Source organism: Diospyros lotus, chromosome 6, assembly GCF_014633365.1.
Source record: "Diospyros lotus cultivar Yz01 chromosome 6, ASM1463336v1, whole genome shotgun sequence".
Taxonomy (NCBI): domain Eukaryota; kingdom Viridiplantae; phylum Streptophyta; class Magnoliopsida; order Ericales; family Ebenaceae; genus Diospyros; species Diospyros lotus.
Window position 1 is genome coordinate 397,436 of NC_068343.1, and position 24,133 is coordinate 421,568.

Sequence of the window (24,133 nt, forward strand, 5' to 3'; positions counted from 1 at the left end):
ATTATTGCTTATGCCTCCCACGTCTCCCTCCCCTTCCCGGGGGCCCCTCCAGCCCAGCCCAGCCCAAACCAAACCAAATCCTAACCAAGTCCAATAATGCAACTCACTCCTAGTAATAACTCTCTCTCTCAACCAGCTCATCTAATCATTCTTCCTGCCTAGTGCCCAACTCATTGTCTCTTCTCCTTTTGTTTTAAAATTTGCCTTTTCTCTTTTTGGTTAGTAGTGCATGTATGCATACAGGTGGATTATCTAATCTAATAAGAAATTTGTTAATTAATCAATTTTTAGTGTTATTCATATTATTTTGTATAACAGCTTAATTAACAATTAGGCTACAGTTTTATTCTATTCAAACATTGTCAAAATGCAATAGCGTAATTAATACAATCATAGAGAGTTGGCGTATTCAGTTCTCTTTTCAGTCCACAATATCATTATAGATAAAATACAAATTATCTTTGTTAAGGGTTTTGTTCTTGTCACCCTACTCCCCCTTTTATTTTCACTTTTTTTCTAATTATATTTTTACTTCTTTTTTTTTTTTTTTAATAATCTCACTTCATCTTTTAAGTTTCAACCTATTTAAATTAGAAAGTTGATGACCTAATTCTAAATTGAGACATCTCTCTTATCTTAGGAAGTGTTAAGTGTCGCTCTTTTTCTTTATTTTATAGAAGAAGTCTTTCATGTTTAAATACTCATTTACTAGGTGATCATCATATATTTAGTGGTTCAATCTTAGTATTTAAGTATTCAATGAACATGATTACTACTCATTTTGGGCTTAATATTGTCAATATAGGTACACATTACATGCAAAGCGGACATGGAGCAAAAATAGTGATTTTGATGCATGATGGGAGTTGAAATAAAGCTTGGAGGCATGGTCGGATATCTATTCAAAAGAAAGCAAAAGAGTATCGAGAGTAAAAAGTGGAAGATGATAAAGCAAGATGCCAAAGAAGAAAGCTAGCGGGCTTATAGCAAAATGCATACCGCTGTAGAATCGCTGTAAAAGTTAATTTCTGAAGCTCACGGTCTTACAGTGGAATGCATACCATTGTAAGACTGCTTTAGGAATTATTATCTGGAGCTCATGGGTCTGTAGCAACAAGCATACCATAGTAGGATTGCGGTAGAGTTCAAAGCTTCGTGAAAAGACCGTTTTAAATCCGTTTCAATCCAAATCAAAGAGGGATAGACTCCTTCAAGGTGTAGGACTTTGATAACCTAAAAAATATTATATAAAAACTTATTCTTGAGGGATTCGAGAGTTTTTGAGAAGGAAGATGAACGGACAACAGATTGAAGACTTTGCTATTGGGTTGTATTTTTCTTTTCTTTCTCAATTCTTTGTTATGGATTTGAACTCTTTTTTTTTTTTTTTTTATTGCAAGAATGCATTGCTAAGTGTTTATAATTAGGGTGAATGATGAAATCTCGACTTCTAATAGTTTGATTTAAAGTTATTCGATTTTCTATTTTCTTATTCATTTGGGTTGATTGTTTATTATGTTCATAATATCGTTTTAATGTTTGATCACCATTTAACCGTATTTGTGATTTGTATTATTTTTAAGAGATTCAATATAGATTAGACATGGTAGCAAACAACGTAGGGTCCTATAATAGGTAGAGATACCGTTATGCCCTATGAAATCATTTTGTGATGATCGTCGTGATTGAATGTATGTTTATATGTTCGAAGGTTAACTAGAGATAGTTAATCTCATATATATACATAGAACTGAATGACCATCGAGAGAGGCTTTTGGTTGTAATTGGATCATCGATTTTCAACATAAGATAAGGAATAGTAAGACCCGAGTAATGAATAATTGAATCATAGAAGACCGACGGTAGATTCACAAACCTTAGTGCCTTAATTTTGAGAGTTTTTTAATCAAAGAAATTGTTTTGTTTGCATCTTTTATTCGTAAATTAGTTTTCATTGCAATTGAAGTCATTATTAATGTGTGTGTTAGGTTAAGATTAGATCAGTTAGAGTAGCCGTCAAAAATTAGTCCTCGTGAGTACGATACTATATTCATCACTGTATTACTTGTCACGATTTGTCCACTTGCAGAATAGAAATAGGCAGGATACTAGGTTTAGGGTCTTGGACTAATCATTATTATGAATTCCATTATTAAGAATTTATGGAAAAAAAATCCCATCAAGGATTATATTCACCTTTTGAAGGTACAATTTTTGAAAAATAAACACAAACACTCTTAAATTTACTCTTCCTATTTTATTCACTATTTTAATATCGAATATTAACTTGATTCTCATTATTTATTATATTATTTAAAGTTTTTATTTTTTTATCAGAAAAATCTCAAACATAACCTAAAATATAAGGAAATTAAGAAGGCATTCAGCGCGCGCGTGTGAGAGAGAGAGAGAGAGAGAGAGAGGGGGAGGGGGGGGGGGGGGGGGGGGGGGGTTGGGGGTGTGAAGAGAATGTGCATGCGGTCCAGTCCAAGTTTACAAAGACGAGGCCGTAAGTCAAAGGGCTGCAAGTTCCCATGGTCTTGGGATTAGTGAAACAACCGAAGGCAAAGCGAAATCGGAAGGAAGGCTGCTACTAGTAACTCGCATGGCCGGTGGACCAAACCAAACTAACCCAGTCCCCAATTGCTGATAGCTACGAGTGCTTAAGATTTCATTGCTACTTTAGCATACGACATTTAAATACTATAAAATGGGGCACCGACCAGCGTCTCCCGACATTCTCTGGAATGGATGGCATGCAATTGCAATTGCATTTGTAGGTATGGCAAGTATCGAAACACAAGGTGCGACAAGAATCACCGTCTGATCCCAATACCGATACAATCCCCACCGCTTTTCCACTACTCCAAATGGCAAATATAGAATACTATTGTTGTTGGGTTTCTTTGGTTGTGCATGAACGTGGCCTGCCCTGCCCGCCTGGGAAATCTACCCCTAAACCTAGCCCTTCCCTCTTCATTATTTACTTGTATAATTTGCCACACATTCACAACCAGACACGGGCAGCCCAGCCCATACCTACCCATTCGATTGAAGAACACGCACAGTCGAAGCGACAACAAGATGAAACTTAATAATATCAAGTCACAAATTGATAAATGAAAAGGGGAAAAGCAGTCAACGCAACGGCAGCCATGTATGGCCAGGCCCCCAGAGCTGATTCGTCACCGCTTAAAGACGCGCTGAGAAAAGCCGCCTTCTGCCTTCTGCCATTCTGTCCTCGATCTGCCTTTGTCTTCTGTCTTCTACTGTCTTTTGTCTCGTCCTGTGCTTAAATGGCTTATTTGAAGTTATTTTTCTCTTGTCAAGGATAGTTAGGAATTGGAGATTTTCATTCCTTTTCTACTTTGAAGTTAATATGATGATGATGATGATGATGATGAAGGTAGGCGACAAACCAACCAAGCGCCACTGCTGTTGGCTGGTGATGCCGCCAGTTTTGGTATTATTAGTCCGAAAGTGAGTGTACCCAGTATAATGACACTGGACAACATATAATTATAAATCAGCCGACTTTGACAATAAATGAGCACCAGTTATTTGTCTTCGCCTTAGAATTATTTTGGGGTGTTTGTGGCGCAGCGTGCAGCTGCTGTGCGTGTGTTTCTGTAGGTAGGATATTAGGGGCAGGGAGGGATGGCGCCGTTTCCGTACGCATCCGCCGTCCCCTAGGCACTAGCTAGCGTGCTTCTTTTTCATTGGGACACGCTACAGGGGACTCGTTCATTCATGGCGCCCACAAAGTGCTTAAGCTCACTCAGCGCGCGCGCGCACACACACACTACTGCTTTTTTATGTCATTTATTTGTTTTAATTCTTTTGAAATTGGATTCTGAAGCACTTCCCAAACACATGGTCTCTTCTTTACTTTAATCTATTAGAATTTTGCCTTTTTGTTCCTCAGTATATACTTGTATGAGAGAATTTATTCCAACGCATGAAAACAATTATTCACTTCACTATTAATTTTGTACTTATAAATATTATATTTTAAAGTGTTCACTTCAAATTAATTCAAATAGTATCAAATGTATCATATCTGAATATCTCACACGAATTTAGAAAAATAAAATAAATTGTTCACCATTCATTTTATTGAATTGTGAAAAGTATAAAATAATATCTCAACCATCCACACATGCATGCCATTGGGGGTTGTAAAGTATATATATTTTATTAGCATTATTATTATTATTATTTTTTTTTATGATAAAAGGGTAGTTAATTGGAAAGATATAGTTGATCATGCATATTATATAGCTTCTGCTAACATTCTCGTATAAACTTTGTTATTTCTAGAAAAATAAATAAATAAAATTGATGGTAAATGAATCAATACAATCGATATACATTATATATGCAATTAATATAATCTTGTTTGTGATGAAATATTTTGTTAGAGACAACATGTCAGTCGTTTTTGGCTACTAATTAATGTTCCCTGATTTGAGAAATGTCCTCGACATCTCATAAAAGAGAAATGTTCAATTGCATATAAGCTATTAATAATATTTTGTTGGTAATTGGAATATAAGACATCCCTTATTAATTTTTGCAAGTAGGAGATTTTTGTAAATTGAGTTAATTTTTTATGATTAAGTTAATAATTATATTTTTGAGAAAGAGTAAAGAAAAATAATAATAAATGGATTAAGGTTTTTAGCCTCTTGCTTACTCCTCAAGTTAATTTGAGAGCTTATACAGCCTAATTCCTAATTAACTTTGATTTTTGTTGAACCATTTCTTTTGTTGTCATATGACCGACCTGTGAGTAGAGTACGACCTTTAGTCAGTGTTTGGCTTATGCTTTTGAAATCATTATTATGGATTGGAGCCCATGTCTTCTCTTGAGAAACAGAGTGACGGAGGGAAATGGTGGTGACCATCTGCTACAAGTAATATGTGTCACTTGAAGATTGGGCACAAGGCATCTCCGTCTTTAACAAACTTAACTGCCCTCCATCAGCTATATTATATATATTTATATATATGCACTTTATAGACTAATAATAAAGTAGGTTGAAACAGAGCAACCCTTCAAAGAACAAGCTAAATTATAGGCCAATGTTGGGACGAGCAACAGGCTCGGTCATATCTAACCCTTGGAATCAAAATAAATTTAAAATAATTATTTAAAGATTGAAAGCGTAAATATACACAAACATAAAAAAATAAATAAAATAAAAAAAAAACACACCAAGATTTTATTGTGATTCACTCTAAAAAAAATAAGGGTATATCTACATTAAGTTTCGACCAAAAAAAAAAAGTCACTGTACCAGTCAGAAAAATATTTACACCATTATTATACAAACTTTCACTCTCACTATAGATTCATTAATTTTTTAACAAAAATATCCAAAAATTACATACAAATAAGAAGGTATACCTATGAATCAGAAGAAATTTAGAACATGTACAGAAAAATAATGAGAGAGAAAACCTTGAAGGCCCCAATTGCTTTTCTTGCCTTTCGTTGCAAAAATCTTAAGAAATATAGAGATATAAATAGGTAGAGAATGAAGCAAAGCAACGGTGGAGATAGGTGCTCGGATCAGATCAATGGCTTCAATAACAACAGGCTAAATGACAAAAGAAAAATTCTAAAAAGCCCGACGAGCTTATCGACGGGGTTACCAAAAGGGGGTAAAAAGACGATTTTGCCCCCACGCCTTGCTCTTTCCTTCCCCTCCCATGGATTTGCCCCGTCCCTGCTGCTCTCGCCTTCCCTGCCATGGTCGCTGTCATCGTCTCGCCTTCATTGCCTCTCTGCCATTGCTGCCTCGCTAACAGTCGCTGCATCGACTGTCGGCGAGGCGACGATGACAGAGAGACGACGGAGGCAAGGTGACGACAGCGAGGCGCGACGGTAAGGCGACGACAGCGAGGCGCGACAGTGAGGCGACGACTGTGGCCATGGCAGGGGAAGCAAGAGCAGCAGGGTGGGGCAGTGGCCCATTTTGCAAATTTGAAAAGCACAGGGACAAAATCGTCTTTTTGCCCCCCTTTTTGTGAGCCGCTCAATAGGGCCGTCGGGCTTCGTAGAACGACTCATGACAAAATGCTATGGGAGAATTACACGTGCCATGAAATGACAAGGAATGTTGTTGTTTTGGGCCATTCAATCACACGAGCTCCAAAACAACAGCATTTTGGAGCAATCAATGTGAGATTGCCACTTGCCTTTCATCCGTGATTTAGAAGGCAGCGTTTTCTTTCATTGTACTCAACAGCCCAAAATCAGAAGTAGAGTTAGCAAGTGATCGAAATCACCACTTTACTTCTATTATGTAAGATCAGCAATGCTATGTTGTTCGCTGGCAATTAACATAGCATTTGCCTGCCAATGAAGGGGGCAAGGGACCCATGCATGTGAGGCTGGCCAGTGGGCAACATAGCATTGTTGTATGTAAGATTATATCATTTTATACAGGGACACATTCAACCGATGAATTTAGGGCAAAAAATTTATCATGTTTTTTTAAGAGAAATATTGAAAATTACTCTGCAAAAGGAAAAATAATTAGCCAAAAGGCATGAACCAAAAGGAAAAATTTATTACGAATCTTTTACTTGATTATGATTCTTTTAATAACGTCTTGAATTTAAGGTAGCTAGGAGAAGTTGAGCAGAAATGTATTGTGTTCGTATCAGTATGTGGGGGGAGAGGATGTCCAAATATCTTGTAATTGCAGTGTGTCAAATATCTTGCAGGAGAGGCACATGAAAGAGAGCCACAGAGAGGGATGAGATGAGGTCAAAAAAAGGATGGGATGAGAGAGAGAGAGAAGAGTAGGGCCGACAAAGGAGGACAGATTCAGCCGTCTTCTTCTATTTACCACCAACTTCCCCTCTGCAAAAGCCAGACTCTGCCCTCTGCATCGTAAAATATACAATATACAGTGGCTGCTAGCTACTTTAGTACAAGTAAGACTCATTTCCATTTCGCACATATACAATACAGGCTTGTATTACAACCTTGTTTGTTTAGTTTTACATATAGCATTAAGCAACTAAAACAATTAGCATTCCGCTGGTTAAGTGTCGCGTAGAGTTCTTCCTTGTCTTTGTGAGATATATAACCCACCCACGGCTTGCAAATACATTATTATTATTATTATAAATCACATGGTGATGATGGCACCCTTCTTCTCTCTCTCTCCTTCTCTCTCTCTCTCTCTCTCTCGCGTTCCTTTTCGCCTGCACGCTGCGAGTTTAATGTAGCAAGCAGTACAACAACTACTTTATTATCAGTAAAGTTAGTATATGCATGTCACGCTATTTTGTTTTTTTAAAGTATGTCTGTCTGGAGCTGGTCTCTTATATATATTTCAAAAGTATGATCAACAGAGTATTTAAATGTCAAAAATAAAATGTATTAAAGCCACATATATACATATATATCATATATTTCCAAAGTAGCTAGCTAGCTTCTAAACCAACGCGGGCAATCTACTTTGTCGCCCCTATAAATAGCATGCTCCTCCTCCCTCAACTAGCACACCAACCACCTCCTCCTAATCGGATTGCGTTGCATATTTGTCTTCCATATCGGCCGGTTAATTACCTGCTAGCTTGTTCTATATAATAATTATATAAGATGCAGTACCAAACAGAGTCTTGGAGTTCATTTCTGCCGACGAGGAGCGTCGACGGCGACCCACTGGGGCGCATTGAGAAGCTGGCGTCGGAGAACGCGGTGGTGGTATTCAGCAAAAGCACTTGCTGCATGTGTCACGCCATCAAGAGGCTCTTCTGTGGAATGGGCGTCAACCCCACGGTTTACGAGCTGGACGAGGATCCCCGAGGCAAGGACCTGGAGAGGGCTCTCATGAGGCTTCTGGGAAGCTCCTCCGCCGTGCCCGTGGTGTTCGTCGGTGGAAAGCTGGTGGGAGCCATGGACAGAGTCATGGCCTCCCATATCAACGGTACTCTTGTTCCTCTCCTCAAGGAGGCTGGAGCTCTCTGGCTTTGATAATTAACGACTTCGTTTCATTCAACATTCATTCCTCTTTCTAGTTACCATACATACTATAGTTTTTTACATAGAGAAAGAGAATGAAAATGCCAGCCAACTCACTACTACTGCTGCTGAAAGAAATTTTAGTTAGGAGAAGAAGAGGAAGACGAGTGGGTTTCTCTCTCTCTCTCTCTCTCTCTCTCTCTCTATGGCCCTGCCATTTTGGATATAGCTAGCTAGTCCCATCAACTAACACTAACTGATGTCTAATTGCCCTTTTCTAGTTAGGATTTTTCTTCTTTACCTTTTCCCATTTCCTTAGTGTTTCTGTAGGCATGTTGGGTCTCTTTGTTGCTTTGCTCTTTAATTCTCTTTTTCGTGTATGGGTCGCAGGGAGAAGCGTGATATGCTCCCTCCTCTCCTCTGTACAGAAAGATTCTGAAAGAAGAAGTTTGCATCCCTCTTTTACTTATGAGTTTTATTGTTCTTTTCCCGTCTTCAATCGCTATCGGCGCTTTAGTTTGCAAACGTCTCATCAAGACAGAGTGAGTGTGTGAATCGAAATGGTATTATTTTATTTTTTTACAATAAGTTCTTATAGTTCTTACTTCAAGAAAGAAGAAGGAAATATTTTCGGGAACCTGAACTCTGAACCTCCTTTGTTACCTCTTCCTTCAACTTAGCCCAAGTAACTTAAACTACTAAGAGGCAATGACTCATAAACTAACGGTAACAAGTAAGTCAAAACTCTGTATTAGCAATGCCGCCTCTTTCTAATGAATTTAGTTTTCATTTAAATTATTAGATTTTGAAATATTTGGTTATTGGGCCCCGCTCTCCTTATGGGCGGGGGAAGCTTTTAGCCTGGGCCTCCCTTTCTAATGGAAACAAAGGCCATCTCAAAGGTTTTGGGATTCGCCAGTTCTTATTCTGGGTTCAAAATATTGGGCCGAGTTCGCGGTCTACAGCTGGGCAATAAGTATTCAAACTCGAGCCCAATTAAGAGAGCTATGAAGTGGGTCAAGACCACATTTGGAAGCCCAAAATGGTTCTTCGAAACGGCTCATTTAAAAAGTGAGTGGTGTTGAGACAAATGAATGCCAATAGAATCCGTTAGAATTCCCCCCCTCCCCTTTTTTACAAAGATTATATATGCGAGTGTAATTAATTCAAATTGTAAGTTCCAGCATAAATGAAGACTGGGATGCCGTGCAGTACTAATCCAGCTAACAGAGTGGGATCAATCGAGGAAAACTTCGAGTTGAAGCTATATATATATATATATGTAAGCAGTACTACCAAATTATAGGATAATTATAGCTAGCTACATGATGATAATACTCACCAGCCTATGCATAGTCCAGTAATGAGGACACCTTTGGACGGTACGTAATCCTTTGTGCTAATCCTGTGAGCAATAGAAAATATCAATATCCCAATCCTCGATCAGATTAATTTAATAGAAAAGTAATTAATGATATATACCTAATCCTAAGGTCACTTTCTACAAGAAAAGAAACGGAATTCGATCCCCTTTCGTTTCTATATCTCTCTTGTCCTCTTTCTAAATTTTAGCAAGGTTTCTTGGGACAAACCAACAAATTTACTTGCGAATATGATAAAACAAAAGGAGGAGGAGGAGGAGAAGAAAGAAGAAAAGAAAAATAACCGAAAGCAACATACACGTAATTAGGAAATGGATGGACGATCATGGATATCAGCATTGCCATGCAGAAGCAGCAAGTATGGCTCTATCTTGCCACCCCAAGAGCAAGCACCCCTTGTCCTCCGTCAACCTGTACCCATCACAGGAATACAAACCCAGCAATATTTTCGATTGAGTCACTGCATTTGCACTCAGCGGCACCCCTTTGAACCCTTTGCTGTCCATGATCCTCCTCCATCTCTCCAGCCTTTCGTGTCTCATCACCCTTTCTGGCCCCTCACATGCAACGATGTTCCTTATTTCTGGTGCGAATATGTACTGCTCCACCTTCGCTCTCTGCGCCGAGTCCGGTGGGAATGTGGCGTCTAATGAGTCAAAGATTGCTGAATAATAATGCAACGCCTCGAGGAATCGAGCCAAGAAGTATGGTCCATTATGGCTTGCTTCTTGCTCCACGATGGTCACTATATTCGGGGCTTGATCCCTGATCATCGCCAGTAAGTTTCCGAGGCTCTTGCCTGGAACAAGGTGGAGACAGTTAACGGAGTTTACAGCCAGAGCCTCGCCTACCCGCCTGTTAAACATGTGTGGTTTCAGGTCTTCGAGTTGCTCTCCGACTGGGTGGAACTCGAAGGGGACGTAGAGAGAGTGGGCCAGCTCCGTTAAACAGCGGCCGGTCTCCCTCACCGCCTCCGGCGAGGGACCGACCCCGGTTATCCGGAGGAACGGAGCACCGCCAGGTCTAGCAGCCAGGGCTTGCATGAAAGCAGGCCACTGGTATCCTTGAAGAATGTCAAGGTCAATGACGTGAACGCGCTCTTCCGCTTCAAAGGCTTCGAAGATCGCTTGATTAGCAGTGAAATGAGCAAATTTTATGTAGGGGCAAGCTTGGTAAAGGATTTGGTAGATCTTGAGGATTTCTAATGAGTTTGGAGGGAAAGGAGTGAAGGGTTTTGAGACGGAGGGGCTAGGCTTTGTTGCTAGTGTTGCAGCAAGCCTTGCGCTTAGGGCTTCGGTGAAGCAAGAAGCCACTCGCTGCATTGAGTCACCCAGTGGTGTCACCACTCTGTTTAGGTGATGAAGGTATCTCCTCGCTGACATATAGTCCTCTTTGGCCACTGCCTCTGCACAAGCAAGAAGTAGGTGCACCAGCTGAAGTCCACTATCTTGTTCCTGCATGTAAATGATCAAATAATTAAATATACAAAATTAGATTGGTGTATATTATATTGCCCCTAAAAAAAAAAAAGGAAAAATAAAGAAAGAAAGAGACAATTGACCTGCTGATCAGCTGGTCCAATTGGAGGAGGTGGAAGCACCAACAGACCATTATGGTTGATATTCTGCACCTGTGGTGGCGGCTCTTGTTGCTTCTCTTGCTGCCTTTCTTCCTGTAGCTGCTGCGACAGTGACACAGAGCCACCCTGGTAAACCTCTGCTTGCTTCTCTTGGTGAAGTTGTTGTGACAATGAAGAGGTTGACACAGGACCAGCCTGGTAAACTTCAGTTTCAGGGATGGGGCTCTCATCATTATTCATGGATCCGCAGAACCTCGAAGTGTTTGGCAGTGTCAAGCAGTCTAACAATGCCACAGCATCAAAGGAATCTGATGATGAACTGGCAAGGCCTGAGGTAGACTTGAGAGGCACATAGGCTGTCAAATCCTCGCCTCTCTCGTAATCTTCCAATAGGGTCTCAAGATCCGGCAACGAATAGCCCTCCGTTTGCATGTACTGATTATTGTTTGGAGAGTTAATTAACACTCTGTGAAGTGGGCTGAAGCTCTTCCCTTTGTGGGCGCTGCTAAAAGCCGCCAGTTGAGATTGGAAACGAGGCGGAGAGCAGCCCAGAAGGGATTGGCCATGCATTGATTGAGCATAGTTGTAATTGTAGTTGAGGTTTGAAGCTTGAGGTGAAGGTATGTTCCTCACTGGTGATGATATCATGAAGTCCCCTTCCAAGTGATTGGAGAAAAACGACTCCCATAGAGAACTATCCGGCGACTGCACTTCCATATTTCCGTCGGTTTCGAATTTGAGGGCCGGTAAGCTCAGGCTTGATGGGGTTAAGCTATTGTGCTCCAAATCGGTGGATGAGGGAAGAGTCTTCTTGGAATCGGCTAAAGACTCGGTTGAAGAAGTTGGCTGCAGTTTGGAGTATGAATTGTCCGTCTTTAGACTCGATTCACTTTTCACACTCCTCATCTCACTCTTGAGACTCCCCATGCTACCACAGAGAGAATTAATCATCTTATATATAGTTTCCCCAGAATTAGATATATATATATATGTATATATGCTCAAGCTAGCCCCAAACACGTACCTTTCCCTCTGTCTGTCTCTTCTTTTTAATCTCTGATCAGATCTCTCTCTCAACGGTACTTGAAGTTGTTTGCAATGATCTCAAATTAAATCTTCTCTCTATAGGTGGACCTAAAGTTGATATAGTTGGGGGAAAGCCAGGGAAATGTTTATTTATTCATTTAGTATTTTAAGCAAATTAAAAAACTAAAAAAAAAATTGTCAGCTTGTCCAAGTTGTCTTGCCAAGGAGAACTGAAAAAAAAAAAAAAACAAGAGACAAATCACCAGGCCTGTTTTCATGTACCTGGACGTTACCCATCAAACCACCTCCATTTTATCTCCTCTACTAAGTTTAGTTGTTTTCTAGAGGCATAAATTTGTCATCTTCGGCCACCTGCACCTGCTGCTTTAACTTCACTGTATTCGCTGTGGTACTGCCCAAACAGTCCTGTGTTTCATCGCACTACACGACAATTTAGTGGGTCGGGCCCACTTTGCATTGGGCCGGCCCAGCTCAGGACTTTTTTTTTTTTTGTAATTGTGTATGTGATATGGTTAATTGGGCAACTGGGATCGGTGATTGGTCCAAGGAGAATTATACGAGAGACAACCGAATAAGAGACAAATTCAACAATGCGAATAGACGTTAAAATGCCCAATATACATATACGGGTATACAATGTGATTTTCGTGTCTCTCTCTCTCTCTCTCTCTCTCTCTCTATATATATATATATATTTGAGGAAAAGAATATTTATATATATGTTACTTTTATATGAAAAATAAATAAATAAATGGTGGATGTAACACATAACAACTTTAATTTTATCGGTGTTATAGAAATCTATATGAACTTTACAATTTGCATCATGAATATTGTATTATTATAACTGCTCTAGCGACAAAAAGAAGGGCATTGGTGAAGTCGTCGGTTGTGGTGGCGTCGGTGGCGCCGCCTGCGCCTTGGATTTGCCAAAGGAATGATGCGCTTGTCCTCTTTCTCCCCCTCTTCTCTCCACCCTTTTGCTCTCTCAGTCGGCATCTCTCTCTCTCTCTCTCTCTGAAGATGATGATGATGATCGATGATCGATGATGCTGCATCTATAATCAATACGTCAAATTCCATGTCTCTTTCACCGTTGCACGAGCCATGCTCATGCGCGCGTACGTACCAGCCAGCTTCCGTATGTAATTAAACTTCTAATTTTTCTCGTCTAAAATTATTTCCTTTCATTTATATGTTGTAATCATCAAATTAAGCGTATCTTCCAAGGTTCCGGTGGGACAAGCATATTACAGATCGACAGGCATATTTAACATGCATGCATGGTTAAACCGAATCACCTGCATGCCAAACGCTTGAACAGATTGAGAATGCTTCATACGGCACGAACGCAACGCGCATGAGCCAATCAAACAGTACCATGCAATGATATATGAAAATTAATATTGAACAAGCTCGAGTCCATTTTGTTAATGTATTAAGTAAAACTAATATATGGTTGTTCATCAAACATAGACTATATATATATATATATGGAATTATGGAAAGCTGCAGAAGGTACGTAGTTAATTTATATAATATATGCAAATTAAGTGGATACAGTTATCATGGTGAAGCTTGTTTTATGCCTTGTTCGAACTTGCTGAGACATATTCTAGAATTAATTATGATCTCCATATGTGAACAACGGCCAGAGGCCATACGTAATTAATGTGAAAAAGGAAGGAGCCCTTTCATGCCTGCACAGCACATGATGATGAAGCTACGAACGTAGCTTCCGTCCGGTCCGGGATCTATAATTATTTGATCAACTCAACTGTGCATCATCTCCTTTGGCTACACTACATTAATCATGCACCTAGCTAGCTAGCTATTTAATTAATTCTCTTGCCAAGTCAAAGCACTTTAGTCTTCTACTCACTACTCACCAATCGGTCAGTCACAGCCTTGGAAATTTGATGTTAGAAAATAGTGATGGGTTGGGCTCCCGGCAGGACGATGGGCTTGGTTATTGGACCGAACGTTCTTTCCTCTCGGGCTTACCATACGTACGTACGTACGGGACAAATTACTCCCAATAATAAAGAAATATACGATAGAACCCTAATAGAAATTCAAATAACAATCAATTACCAATAATTATCAATATTTTTCAGCAAGAAAAACAAGAACAAATCAGGGCATTCAAGAGGCCCTTACTCTCCCAATTCTTCTATAAAAAACTAGCTACCCTCTTCCTCTTCTTCTCAGCTCTTTACGTACGTATGCTAAGCCCGAGAAGAAAGAACGTTCGGTCCAATAACCAACAATCAATTATCAATAATTATCAATACTTTTCAGCAAGAAAAACAAGAACAAACCAGGGCATTTGAGAGGCCCTTACTCTCCCAATTCTTCTATAAAAAACTAGCTACCCTCTCCCTCTTCTTCTCAGCTCTTTATATCGCTCATATGTCTATCTTTAATCGAATTCCCTTACATATGCAGATTATTCTCTCAGCCTATGGATTACAAAACTACCCCTCATACGCAGATGCTGGTTGTAACAACCTGCATGTGCTAATTCCTTATTCTCCCTTTCATGCTTGCTAGTCTTTGGTAGGTCCGATACACTGGTGGCCTATCATTACTCCCTCCCGGCATTTTCACCTTGTCCTCAAGGTGAATAGTAGGAAATTGTTGCTGAATCATATTGTAGGGCTCCTAGTTCATCGTGGCGATTGCTTGCACCATTGCCACTACCAGTGGGGCTACCATTCTCACTGTCCTCAAACTAATTGGCAGCATAAAAAACATGTTCCTCTGCAGAATTCCACGAGTACCGGCTCAAGAATTAACTGGTGTCAAGTGCACTCTCTGATGAAGGAACAAAAGCAGCCTTCTGTCTATCAAGGGTGTTCCAGTTAATATCTCTGAAAAATGCATGTTGCTTCACCTCCGAGGCTCTTCCTGCTCCTAGTCTCTGATGAGGATCTTCAGTTAATAACCGATCAATGAGATCTTGGGCTTCATAGCTGATTTCTTCAGGTACCCGGGGCCAAGGTATTTTTCGGTTGAGAATATTATCAAATATTATCTGAGGATGCTCAGCATTAAAAGGTGGGATACTAACAATCAGCTCAAATAGAATGATACCCACAGACCACCAATTCGTAGTTGCACCATGCCCTGTCCCTAAGAGAATCTCGGGAGCCAAATAGTTAGGCGTTCCAATAGCAGACCGTTTCTTTCGTCTTTCTTGCTGATGCTCAGATACAGTTAATTGAGGTTCATCTTCTCCCCATAGCGATGTCTCACTAACAGCCGGACCAGATAAATCACCAGTGCTATTGATGAGACCAACCCTTGAAAGCCCAAAATCTGTTAACTCATCCCACATAGTAGAATCAACCAATTCCTCCTTCAGCATTTCAACAGATTCAACACTATTTGCATTCTGACATCTTTGTGCCCAAGAGTGAAAAGAATGTTGGAGCCAATCAGAATTTAAACAAGACTCCATTATCATAAGCAGAACTTTTATATCATTGGGCTTCACAATAGAATGCAAATTGAGCCATTGACTTCTAGAAACATGCTGTCCTTCCACCATCATAACTTGCTTGGGCGAGGCACCCACCCCCTCATAATGGTGATAATACATGGGGGGCCCTCCATTATCAACCAACCCCATGTAAAATTTTTGAGAAACTTGGCTAAGAGTCAAACAATCTTCCCAAACCACATGGACCGTTGATGGCGTCCCCTTCCTCGGCAAGATGCTCTCATTGGCTGTCATCGGATCGGTCGTTCGTGGCCTTTTAAATGGATCGATTCTCGGCTGCCCTTCTACCTCGCTGTGGAACTCCCCAACACCATCGTCGTTGGCAGCCACTCTGCCTCGCGACACCATCATCTGCTCAACCGCCAATCCCCCTTCAATATACAGCTCATCCCCCGCATCTTCCAGCATGGACCCTAAGCGATTCCTCAGCAGCTTCTTCAACTCTTCCCAGCTTCTCACTCTTAGTCTCCGTTGCTTCCACTAGAACCATGAAAATGCAACACCCTCCCAACACCATGCTGCTGCATCTAACTTCTTCTCATCAGTCATCCCAGCCTCCGCAAAGTAACGTTCGACTCGGAATATCCAGCCTTCACGTTTTTCACCTTCAACGAGCGACATCTCCAGCCTTTTTCCATGCATGTCTGGACGCCAATTCCTTCCAATTCCACCCTCGAACTCCCTGCCCATTTTGATTCCAGGTGATCCCTTGGAATTCTAGGTAAATTCCAAAGGTCTATCCTCCTCCTTCGCGTTGCTCTTCTTCTCCCGTTCTGAATCCTCCCACTTCGTCCTCAAGTATGCGAACTGGTCTCGCATGATTGCTACTTTTTTTTCCATCGATTGCACATCCCCTCTTCTGGCGTCGACTCTCTTTTGCAACCCCTCAATCTTTTCCTCGATCATCTGCTCCAGCTCGATCGGCCTCGACACCCTCATCTCGGCTCAGATGATCGGCTTTAGTCCATTGATAAAGGGGCCCTTGACGGACCCCCACTGTCGAAGCGCAAGGAACCTCTCTTCCACCGTGCCTTCCTGTGCGGTCCTGAACCTATCCCTCAACATCACCTTGAGCTGCGTCTAGCTCTTCACCCGTCGTCGTCTTTGCTCCTACTGGAACCACGACAGAGCCGCTCCTTCAAAGCATGAGGCCGTCGACTCCAACTTCTCTATATCGGACAGCTGGTTCACCAGGAAGTAGCGCTCAGCCCTAAAAACCCAGCCATTTGGATCATCTCCCTCGAAGATGGGTATTTCCAGGCGTCTCCCACGGTACTGCTGCCTTCCGACACCATCGACCCAGCCGCCCCCTTCGCCACTTCTCCCTCCAACTACCGGCATTCCCTCCCTTGACACGGGCAAACCCGCAAGTTGGTCTTCCTCATCACGCTCCCCCTTTCTCTCTCTCTCTCTTGCTCCTCCCATCTCTCCTCGTTCTTTCTCTTGCTCTTGCTCGCTCGTTCCTGTTCTTCCCATCTCGCTCGCATCCTCGCGAACAGCTTTAGCAAGTTCGCTAGGTGTCTCTCCATCTTTTGAAACGCACTCATCATGGCATCATCTCCCAGTGGAATGCCTTTCACCCTCATCTCCAAATCACCGACTGGATCAGTCAAGTTCACCATTTGGATCGAAACGCTCTGATATCAAATTGATAGGAACCCCGATAGAAATACAAACAACAATCAATTACCAATAACTATCAATACTTTTCAGCAAGAAAACAGGAACAAACCAGGGCATTCGAGAGGCCCTTGCTCTCCCAATTCTTCTATCAAAAATTAGCTACCCTCTCCCTCTTCTTCTCAGCTCTTTATACCGTTTATCTGTCCATCTCTAATCGAATTCCCTTACACATACAGATTATTCTCTCAGCCTATGATTACAAAACTACCCCTCATATGCACATGCTGGTTGTAACAATCTGCACGTGCTAATTCCCTATTCTCCCTTTCATGCTTGCTGGTCTTGGGTAGGTCCGGTACACCGATAGCCTATCAATATATAAAACCTTTTGGCCCCAATTAATTTCCACGTGTCATTGTCCTCTATCCATATGGTAGGGTTTAGGGCAATGTGGCATATAATGCAGTGTGTATATATATATGGAAATAGAATGGACCCTCCAAAAAGTGAGAGCTATGTTACACATCCAGTTTATAATCCCATCAAACCCGTGACCCATCTCCGGCCCGTTTCGACATGGGCTAGCTCGTGTCCGCTTTAATTTCATCAACTTTTCTGTTTTTCTCTCTCTCTCTCTCTCTCTCTCTTGTTTAGAATAACAGTACCCTTTCATTTTAACAGGGCTTTTTTTTTCTTTCCCAGCACATAAGTGGACTTCATGACAAAATCAGTTGTAGTTGTTAGCAAACAGAACAGGCACGAAGCCTCTAAATCTGGCACCATTGGCACCACCACTTATACAATGGCTGGCAGGCAGGGGTCGGGCAGCTGCTCTCTCTCTCTCCTACACATCTCCAGCTCACTATCTTCCAAAGGACATTCACATGCCTTTGTTTTCTGGCAATGGAAAGTAGTAGTAGTTATAGTAGTAGCTAGTGTTCCACGCCACGTCCTTCAAGTTCAGGTCAACTGCTGCTTCCTTATCATCCACACCACCCACCCATTTTTCTCAGATCAGATCAGATCGGATCACTAGCTACTACTGCTTTGCCTTTGGCTCTCCCAATTCCCAAGCATTCCTTTTACACTTACAGCAACTTTGTATCATCACTTTAATAGCCCGGATTAATTGCTCGCTCCCTATGGATTCCACAATAATTCTCTTGATGCTTCTTCTTCCATCCTCGTTAATTCTGCTGTCTCTGCCTAATTGGGAAGTTGAAGCTGCAGCAGCCAAAGCCAACCCTCCTCCCGAAATCACTGTTATGGGCATGGTTTACTGTGACATCTGCTCCAACAACACCTTTTCCAGGCACAGCTACTTCTTACCAGGCACATTCACTTCTTCCAATTGGGTTTTCTTTAATTATTATATTTATATATATTTTATATGTTTAAGATAAGAAAGGATTAACGCAACGTATTATATTGGGTTTTCTATATATAATTTTTTTCAATTCATTTGTAAAAAGTGCAGGTGTGGGGGTCAGAATAGACTGCACATTCAAAGCAATTTCTCCAAAAACCACGGAGCAGATTTCGTTCTCGGTGAACAGAACCACCAACAGATATGGAGTGTATAAGTTGGAAATACCGTCGGTGGACGGAGTTGAATGTGCGAGAGACAAAGCCATGGAGTCTTCCTGCAGGGCAAGCCTGATGTGGAGCTCCTCTTCTTCCTGCAATGTTCCCGGTTACACCACCACCTCCGATGAGATAGCCGTCAAGTCCACCCAATCCAATCTCTGCATTTACAGCCTAAGTGCTTTGAATTATAGGCCATCCCACATAGACATTGCCTTGTGCCAGAATTAGAACCCAAAATGTCCTCCTCGAGCCTAATTAATAAGTTGAGGCATATCCATCGAGCTTTGTTTTTGTTCATGGATGATTAATCCTCTCTCTCTCTCTCTCTCTCTCTGTATTATTGTTACGCATTTATATATATATGTGTATGTATAAAGCTGAGTAAATGTTTATCAAAGTTACATTTTTTTTTTTTAGTACAGCCGGCCATTCAACTACAAGTGCAATGTGTAGTGTGGTTAAGATTCAGCACTCTTTAGGCATCAGTTTTGTCCACATGATGAAAGATAAGGCTGAGGCATGGAGAGGGTGAAATTCAGTCACGTTGCCTACTACTCTTCAGTCTCCACAAACCACAGCCAATTACGACGGTTACCTTGGTTTGTTGTATTTGACATTATTATTTTTGCACGATTTCTCTTCGTTTATATTCTTGATTTTAGTGAAGAAGATAAATCGCAAGTAAAACTTTACCTCACTACATAAGACAAATAATCGAACTCCCGACCTACTGATATAAATTTCAATTTATCATGACCCAATCACTTGATCTGTATTTTAAAAATTTCATTTATCATAGATTTGATTGCTACTCCTATCTATCATCACACTATGAGATACCTCAACTCAATTAACATCTATAGGGAGGGAGAGAAGACACAATCTAAATAAAGGATTTTATAAATGATAAAATTATTAATTAATTAATTAATACAGTCGAGTGTTAAAATTCATATAGTGAAATTAAAACTTGATAATATATTAGTATTAACTTTTTGTCGTCATAAATACATATTGATATCGACCCTTCACGAGCTATTTAGCGCCTCCCTTGGGTTGGGAGTTTTGACATCTTCTGTTTCAGTTTCATTTATTTATTTATCAACTCCAAAGATGGGGAAATAATTTAGTAGGAAGCTAATTAATTAAATTTGTTCCAGGTTCCTATTGGGCCAAAAGGGCCAGGCCCAACTTCCCAACTTGCTACACTAACACTCCTCAACAAAAGGGCCTGGCCCAATATTAAACGAAACGAGTCCAGTCCACAGCGCACAGCGCGCAGCGGCGTAGGGCTCAACTGCTTTAGAATGGGATAGTAAACGACCGCGTTTCAATTCTTTTGGACTATATATAAACTGGCGTACTACACACTGAACGGGCTGCTCCTGCTTTTGTTCTAGGGTTTTTGCGTCGCCGTCTGCGAACCCTAATCGTGTTGCTCGGCCAAGCCACGGAATCCGAATCTTGCCCAAATGGTGTGCTCTCCATCTGTTATCTTCATAGCTACGCATGTTTGATATTGATTTTTCTTTACCTTTTCTTTTCTCAAACTTGTCGGGATGATCTTTGATACCGGTTCGGCCGATCATCGATTCTATTCTAATTGTGGTTGTTCTTGATGTTTATTTATGTATTGTGAAGGCTCCGAAGAAAGGTGTCAAGCCAGTCGCTGCAGCTAAGAAGAAACCGGTATGAATTTGTAAAAATTCATTTACGACGCACGCAAGATTATCCTTCTGATCGTTTTTGTTTGTACGTTCGGATCTAATTTTGCGAGCTATTTGTAGGAGAAGGTAGTGAACCCCCTGTTCGAGAAGCGGCCGAAGCAGTTTGGCATAGGGGGAGCATTGCCTCCGAAGAAAGATCTGCACCGGTTTGTGAAGTGGCCCAAGGTCGTTCAAATTCAGAGAAAGAGAAGGATTCTCAGCCAGCGTTTGAAGGTTCCACCACCCTTGAACCAGTTTACCAAAACCCTTGACAAGAACCTTGGTAAGACAAAAACCCTCAAAGCTATACTTTTCATTGAATTGTTTTTAATGTTTTATTACCCGACAACATGATTTAATTGTTTGAGCAATTTGTTTCTGATTTTCAATTTTGGAAATATATTCTTTTAGTTAAAAAATTTCGAAAACTATTGTTTGTTTAGAAGAGTTGATCTACAATAGCTTCCAATTGTTTGAGCAGTATATTTCTCATTTTCAATTTTGAACACTACTTGTCTGTTAGAAATACTTGCTAGGTTAGCTGCTCGGAGGAAATTATGAATCGCACTACAAGCCTGGTCGTTATAGTTTTCCTTGCAATAGGTTATTCCAATCCTAAGTTGACTGCTGGATGAAGCTGCAAGTGTCACATGTTAATTGCCTCGAGAGGCAAAAAGAAATTTCATCATTTGGTTATGCGGATAATAGGACGAAGCTTTGTATGGCATACATAATCTTGATCGATACTAAATATTTTGCTCTTTAATAAATTAGGTGCTTGTATAATGGAATTAAGAGTTTTTTGCTGCATTTACATAGTGTGATGGACATCGGTATTTGCTGTAAGGCCCAGCAGTTCAGAACGTTGTATTGAAGAAGATGCTTAGTGGATGATCATCATTAAAGGAGCTTTTTAAATGAATAAGCTTATCAGAGGGGAAAAAATACTTAGTAAAGAAGTGTTGCTATTGAAAGAAGCTTTGTATATGATATTCTTGGACATTATCTTTCATGTTTTTCTATTCTTAGTATGATAATGCTTCTAAGAAAAACTATTAGTGGCATTTTTGTATACCAAAAAAATGAATTGGAGTCTCTCTCTTCCCCCCCCCCCCCCCCAAAAAAAAAAAAAAAAAAAAATGTATTATATGGCCTTTCAGCCCTAAGCCAAGTTTAAGTTTTTATAATTTTCAATTGGAGTAAACTCTTGGAGCATGTTATTCTATCATTTATTTATTTATGCGATCAGTCAATCCCCATTCTGCAAATGGCTGGAGTCTAGAAGCTTATGATTGTTGGTTGTTATCATTCAAACATCATCAGTTAGTAAGAGTTATTGCATTTGTGCTAATTTCCCAGTTGCTCTGCATCATAGCTGGTGCATGTGCCATGGGAGGCCAATATTGAAAGTACTCTGTCCAGTCCTCACAAGTTCAAGCATTCGTTGACGAACAGTTCCTCAATACTAACATTTTAATTTTGCTCTACAACTTTCTTCTGCTAATAAAAAAATTTGCAGCAACCAACCTCTTCAAGATGCTTCTCAAATACAGGCCTGAGGATAAAGCAGCAAAAAAGGAACGCCTTTTGAAAAGGGCTCAGGCTGAGGCTGAAGGAAAACCAGTTGAGGCAAAAAAGCCTATTGTAGTGAAATATGGTCTTAACCATGTTACCTATCTCATTGAGCAGGTCTTGTTTTAGTGATGCATATTTATACATAAAAATCTGGGCACTCAGCCTGTGGCTTCTTTTTTAAATAAGAGCTGAAAATTGTGTTTGGCTGCAGAATAAAGCACAATTGGTTGTTATTGCTCATGATGTGGATCCAATAGAGTTGGTTGTCTGGCTTCCTGCATTGTGCAGAAAGATGGAGATCCCATACTGCATTGTGAAAGGAAAAGCTCGGTTGGGAACTGTATGTGGTCCCCTGTTGTTTCCTTGAAATGTTTTATACTATGAAGAATGATGGTTGATGTGCTAATATAGCTTCTCTGACAGATTGTGCACAAGAAAACTGCAGCCGTTCTTTGCCTGACGACGGTTAAGAATGAGGACAAGTTTGAGTTCAGCAAAATCTTGGAGGCTATCAAGGTGGTGCATAATGAATTTTATTATTTACCTATTGGCGCACAGTTTATTGTGTTTCTGGTTTTTAATTTTGGTGGTGTTTTTTTGTTTGCAGGCCAACTTCAATGACAAATATGATGAGTATAGGAAGAGGTGGGGTGGCGGTATCATGGGTTCCAAATCCCAAGCCAAAACCAAGGCCAAAGAAAAGCTTCTTGCAAAGGAGGCTGCTCAGAGGATGAACTAAACAGAGATTTTTTCCGTGCTTATCAGGATGAAGCTATTGGGGGCTTGTTTCTATTCTAAAGTTTTGTTATTTCAATTGCATTTGCATACCAAAATGCTGAGTTTTTGTTTTTGTTCAGGACAGGTCATGTTTAGAACAGTAGTAGTGGTAATTTATGGATTTGCAGTTACTGTTATGTGTTTAAATTAGATTCTGTTGCTTTAAGCTTAATTTGGTAAAGTACTGGAGGAAACAGAAAGGATGTGCCCTGTGTCTTGAAGTATTTGTTAGCATTGGTTTTTTTTTGCTAGGCAGTTATAGCATTTTTTTTATGGCCACCTAAACCGTCCTATATTTAATGGAAAAAAGTGGAATATCTATCGAAGAAAGATAATGAAAAGGGACCGTTTTAAATGATGATGTGTTTTGCTTTGTTTTCTTAGGGACATAATTGATGGAATCAGTTAGTAAAGATTGGTTGTCTAAGTGTTCAAATAGCATTCTCGATTTTTATATATAAACATGGATTTAATTTTTATTTTCATGTTGTATCTGGTGGAGTTATTGTTTTGCAGCAGCTACTAGGCTTTGTCTCAATTCTTAAATAGATGTTAGCTATTAGGATCTTTTAGGTGGTGTTTTCTTTGTATTTTAGTTTTGTATTTTGAGTTTTGAATTTATTTTGAATTTTGTATTTTGAGATTTTTGAAAACACTTTTTTTTTGTTATTTTGAAAAATTGTTTCTTAAAATAGAAAATTAAAGAATGTGTTTATTTTGAAATTTAAAACAAAAATTAGTTTACAATATTTTAGTCAATAAATTTAATTTAAAAATATAAATATTTATTTTATAATATTTTAATTCATAATAAATTTGTTTTTACTTACAAATTAAAATCTCACATTAATTTTAAGATTTAAATTACCTATAACATAAATATTAAAAAAATTATAAATTATAAAATAATAAATATTAATTTATCCAAAATTATAAAAATATAATTGAAAAAAAATGATAAAGGCAAGAAATGACAGAAGAAAATAATGGTGGTGATGCAAATCTAGGCATGGCAGATCTAGGCGGTGATGGTGGCTCTGGGCGATTGCAATGGCAGATTTAGGGCAGTGCCAATGGTGGTGATGGCGAATCTAGGCGGTGATGCGGAGGTGATAGATGGTGGAAGAGATAATGGCGATGGTAGGTGTTGCTGGGCGATTGCAATGGCAAATCTAGACGATGGTGCAATGGTGATAGGCGATGGAAGAGATAATAGTGGTGGTAGGTGTTGTTGGGAGATTGCGATGGTGGCATGGCGGTGATGATTGTGTTTGGTCGAGGCTTGAGAGTGAAAGAGAGGAAAGAGAGAGCATATGTGAGATTGCAGGGGGGGGGTTGGGGAGGTCTCGCCAGCGTTTTTTTATTTTT

The 24,133-nt window shown here is 40.1% G+C and overlaps 4 protein-coding genes across 4 annotated transcripts; 3 read left to right on the plus strand and 1 right to left on the minus strand.

Annotated features, from left to right (window-relative positions):
• Nucleotides 1–7,483: 7,483 nt before the first annotated feature.
• Nucleotides 7,484–8,461, plus strand: LOC127803320 (glutaredoxin-C5-like). Its single transcript, XM_052339447.1, has one exon. It carries the CDS (start codon nt 7,622–7,624, stop codon nt 7,994–7,996), a length of 375 nt encoding a protein of 124 aa, XP_052195407.1. The 5' UTR covers nt 7,484–7,621; the 3' UTR covers nt 7,997–8,461.
• An 808-nt stretch (nt 8,462–9,269) lies between these two features.
• LOC127803625 (GRAS family protein RAM1-like) lies at nt 9,270–11,872 on the minus strand. Its single transcript, XM_052340016.1, has 3 exons — nt 10,928–11,872; nt 9,665–10,820; nt 9,270–9,389 (listed from the first exon to the last, which is right to left on the minus strand). Exons 1-2 carry the CDS (start codon nt 11,870–11,872, stop codon nt 9,699–9,701), a joined length of 2,067 nt encoding a protein of 688 aa, XP_052195976.1. The 3' UTR covers nt 9,270–9,389; nt 9,665–9,698.
• A 6,080-nt stretch (nt 11,873–17,952) lies between these two features.
• LOC127804173 (uncharacterized) lies at nt 17,953–19,268 on the plus strand. The gene is made up of 2 exons (XM_052340967.1): nt 17,953–18,452; nt 18,598–19,268. Exons 1-2 carry the CDS (start codon nt 18,263–18,265, stop codon nt 18,933–18,935), a joined length of 528 nt encoding a protein of 175 aa, XP_052196927.1. The 5' UTR covers nt 17,953–18,262; the 3' UTR covers nt 18,936–19,268.
• Nucleotides 19,269–20,063: 795 nt separating this feature from the next.
• LOC127803698 (60S ribosomal protein L7a-2) lies at nt 20,064–22,968 on the plus strand. The gene is made up of 7 exons (XM_052340124.1): nt 20,064–20,182; nt 20,349–20,396; nt 20,495–20,696; nt 21,933–22,102; nt 22,200–22,328; nt 22,412–22,504; nt 22,596–22,968. Exons 1-7 carry the CDS (start codon nt 20,180–20,182, stop codon nt 22,725–22,727), a joined length of 777 nt encoding a protein of 258 aa, XP_052196084.1. The 5' UTR covers nt 20,064–20,179; the 3' UTR covers nt 22,728–22,968.
• The last annotated feature ends 1,165 nt before the right edge of the window (nt 22,969–24,133 follow it).

Excerpts from the sequence above, each read along its gene's own strand:
- LOC127803320 (XM_052339447.1), top strand. The coding sequence starts at position 7,622 with ATGCAGTACCAAACAGAGTCTTGGAGTTCATTTCTGCCGACGAGGAGC.
- LOC127803625 (XM_052340016.1), bottom strand. The coding sequence starts at position 11,872 with ATGGGGAGTCTCAAGAGTGAGATGAGGAGTGTGAAAAGTGAATCGAGT. Across the intron at positions 10,821-10,927 it reads TTGGACCAGCTGATCAGCAG|GAACAAGATAGTGGACTTCA; the intron begins GTCAATTGTCTC and ends ATTTACATGCAG.
- LOC127804173 (XM_052340967.1), top strand. The coding sequence starts at position 18,263 with ATGGATTCCACAATAATTCTCTTGATGCTTCTTCTTCCATCCTCGTTA. Across the intron at positions 18,453-18,597 it reads GCACAGCTACTTCTTACCAG|GTGTGGGGGTCAGAATAGAC; the intron begins GCACATTCACTT and ends TAAAAAGTGCAG.
- LOC127803698 (XM_052340124.1), top strand. Across the intron at positions 22,103-22,199 it reads TTACCTATCTCATTGAGCAG|AATAAAGCACAATTGGTTGT; the intron begins GTCTTGTTTTAG and ends GTTTGGCTGCAG. Across the intron at positions 22,505-22,595 it reads AAATCTTGGAGGCTATCAAG|GCCAACTTCAATGACAAATA; the intron begins GTGGTGCATAAT and ends TTTTGTTTGCAG.